The following is a 2,035-nucleotide window of genomic DNA, read 5'->3' as shown; positions in this document are numbered from 1 at the left end:
GTTTTTTTAGTTTTTTTATTTGCTTTTATTCTCTTTTTTTTAATTAAATAATAATATATATATGTTTTTTTTATTTGCTTTTATTCTCTCTTTTTTTATCCTCCAGCCTCCTCATTCTTTCTTCTTTTTTCATTTGATTTCTTCTTTTTTTTTTATTGTTCTCCTCCTCTTTCATCATCAACGTCATTATCCACGTCATTTTCTTCTTTTTCTTATACTTTTATCTTTTTTGTTTGTGTATTTTAAAAATGTCATAAAAGAAAAGAATAAAAAAGAAAAACAAAAAATAATAATGATGATGATAATAAAAAAGAAGAACAACACTAAAATTTTTTATATAAAATACAGAAATAAAATAAAGATGGCACTGAAAAATTTGTTATATAAAACACATAAATTTATCATGATAAACACAAAACTTGAATTGATTTTTATGCTACATTGCCAGACAATTTATTACTTAGGACTTAGAAGTATATAATTTAAATTTAAAACAAATTTGTTTAGATAAAATTTTTTATTTTTGAAGTAAAACATAAGAAAATATAAAATTTTTTTTTATATCAATAACAAAATATGGAAAAGAAAATGAAGAACATGTTGAGAGAAAGAAAAAGAAGATAAATATAAAGAAAAAGAAGCAAAAGAAGATATGTTGAGAGAAATTTCGGTGTTACTACGATTAAAATATTCGGTGCTATTTTTGTTTTTATAATTTCTAATTAGTTAAAGAAATTTTTGAATCACTATTACGAAATTTTGGTGTCAAAATTTAGAAAATTTTTATATCATACTTAAAAAGTTTAATATTAATTTTTTTTGATAAATTCTGCCCAATTTAAAACTCATCTCTTCCTCTTCTTCATCATCGTCATTATCTTCTTTTTCATCTCTTTATTTTATCTTCTCATAAATTTTTTTGTTTTCACCCTTTTAAGAAGAATAAAAATAAAAAAAAATAGACAAAGAAAAAAATTAAAAATACTGCAATAACAGTACGAGAAGAAGAAATAAAAAAAAAGATGCAACAATAGCAGCAACAATAAAAAAACGACAATGAGAAAGAATCATGCCAAGAAAAAAATGCATGATTTACGCACACTTTATGTGAATGATTTTTTTTTTAGTTTGAGTCAATTTAATTAGATTTTATTGATAAAAATACTTAACTGTATAACAAAATTCAATTTATAAATGTTATTGGACTGTGGACTCTCTCACACATGTGGTTGCCTGTAAATCTTTTTTCTTTTCCGTTAGAAATACGATCTAGAATTATAGATAACTTTAATAACAAAAAAAAAAGGATTCTAGATAACTACTATATAACTAGGGATTATTATTCTTGTTAAACTTAAAACTATTTATAATTTATTCACTTTATTACACCCTTCCACCACTACTACTACACTACACTTATCCAAGCATTATTCTAAGTCTCTTGCATAGAAGTATTAGATTACATACTAATCCATATTTTGAATATATGTAAAAATTCAAAAAGATATACCACGATAATATAGATATATCAATACTCATATTTTATCATATATGTATATGCATATACAAAATTAAATAACATACCGAAAATTCGGAATCAGCATATTTCAAGAAAGTATCATGCCAAATGCTAGGAGCAAAATTTGCAGAGCGTCGCTTTGAGTTAGAAGGGGCATGTTGAGTCGAAGGTATCACTGGAACCGAAGCTGAAAGAGACATGTATGGTACTAGTTAATAAACGATGTTAAGGAGTTAAGAACCAATTACTATATATAGAAAGAATATGGTTCACTCATGCAAAGGGAGATGAGTTAATGTCCCTTGCTCTGGATGCCTATTTATTTTTCAAATGTGAAAAATGTGTGGCCAAGTGGACAGCTATGTATCAAACAAGATTCCTTTTTATTTTGTCTTGTTAAAAAGTGAGTGAATTCTCTAGCCATTCCTCAATTAGAGAATTGCATATCCTTTATGGGTATATCTTGATTAATGTTAACTATTTTTAACCTTATAAATTAGTTAATTAAATCAAACC

The 2,035-nt window shown here is 24.9% G+C and overlaps 1 protein-coding gene across 6 annotated transcripts in view; it reads right to left on the bottom strand.

The window, feature by feature from the left end:
- The window catches only part of LOC107613369 ((-)-germacrene D synthase-like), a 30,133-nt gene extending 28,322 nt beyond the window's left edge, over positions 1-1,811 (bottom strand). For 3 of the 6 annotated variants that reach the window (XM_021108980.1, XM_021108985.1, XM_021108986.1), the window contains exon 1: positions 1,585-1,692. Coding sequence is in view for 1 of the 6 variants with exons in the window: in XM_016315335.2 (XP_016170821.1) it covers positions 1,585-1,719 (135 nt within the window). In the remaining 5 variants the exon portion in view is untranslated. Of the gene's footprint in view, positions 1-1,584 lie in introns of all 6 variants that reach the window. The other 3 variants (XM_016315335.2, XM_021108981.1, XM_021108984.1) reach the window with 3 other exon arrangements.

This window comes from Arachis ipaensis, chromosome B08 (assembly GCF_000816755.2).
Source record: "Arachis ipaensis cultivar K30076 chromosome B08, Araip1.1, whole genome shotgun sequence".
Lineage (NCBI taxonomy): Eukaryota > Viridiplantae > Streptophyta > Magnoliopsida > Fabales > Fabaceae > Arachis > Arachis ipaensis.
Note: the sequence above shows the minus strand (reverse complement) of the source record. Positions and strands in the feature narration are given on the sequence as shown.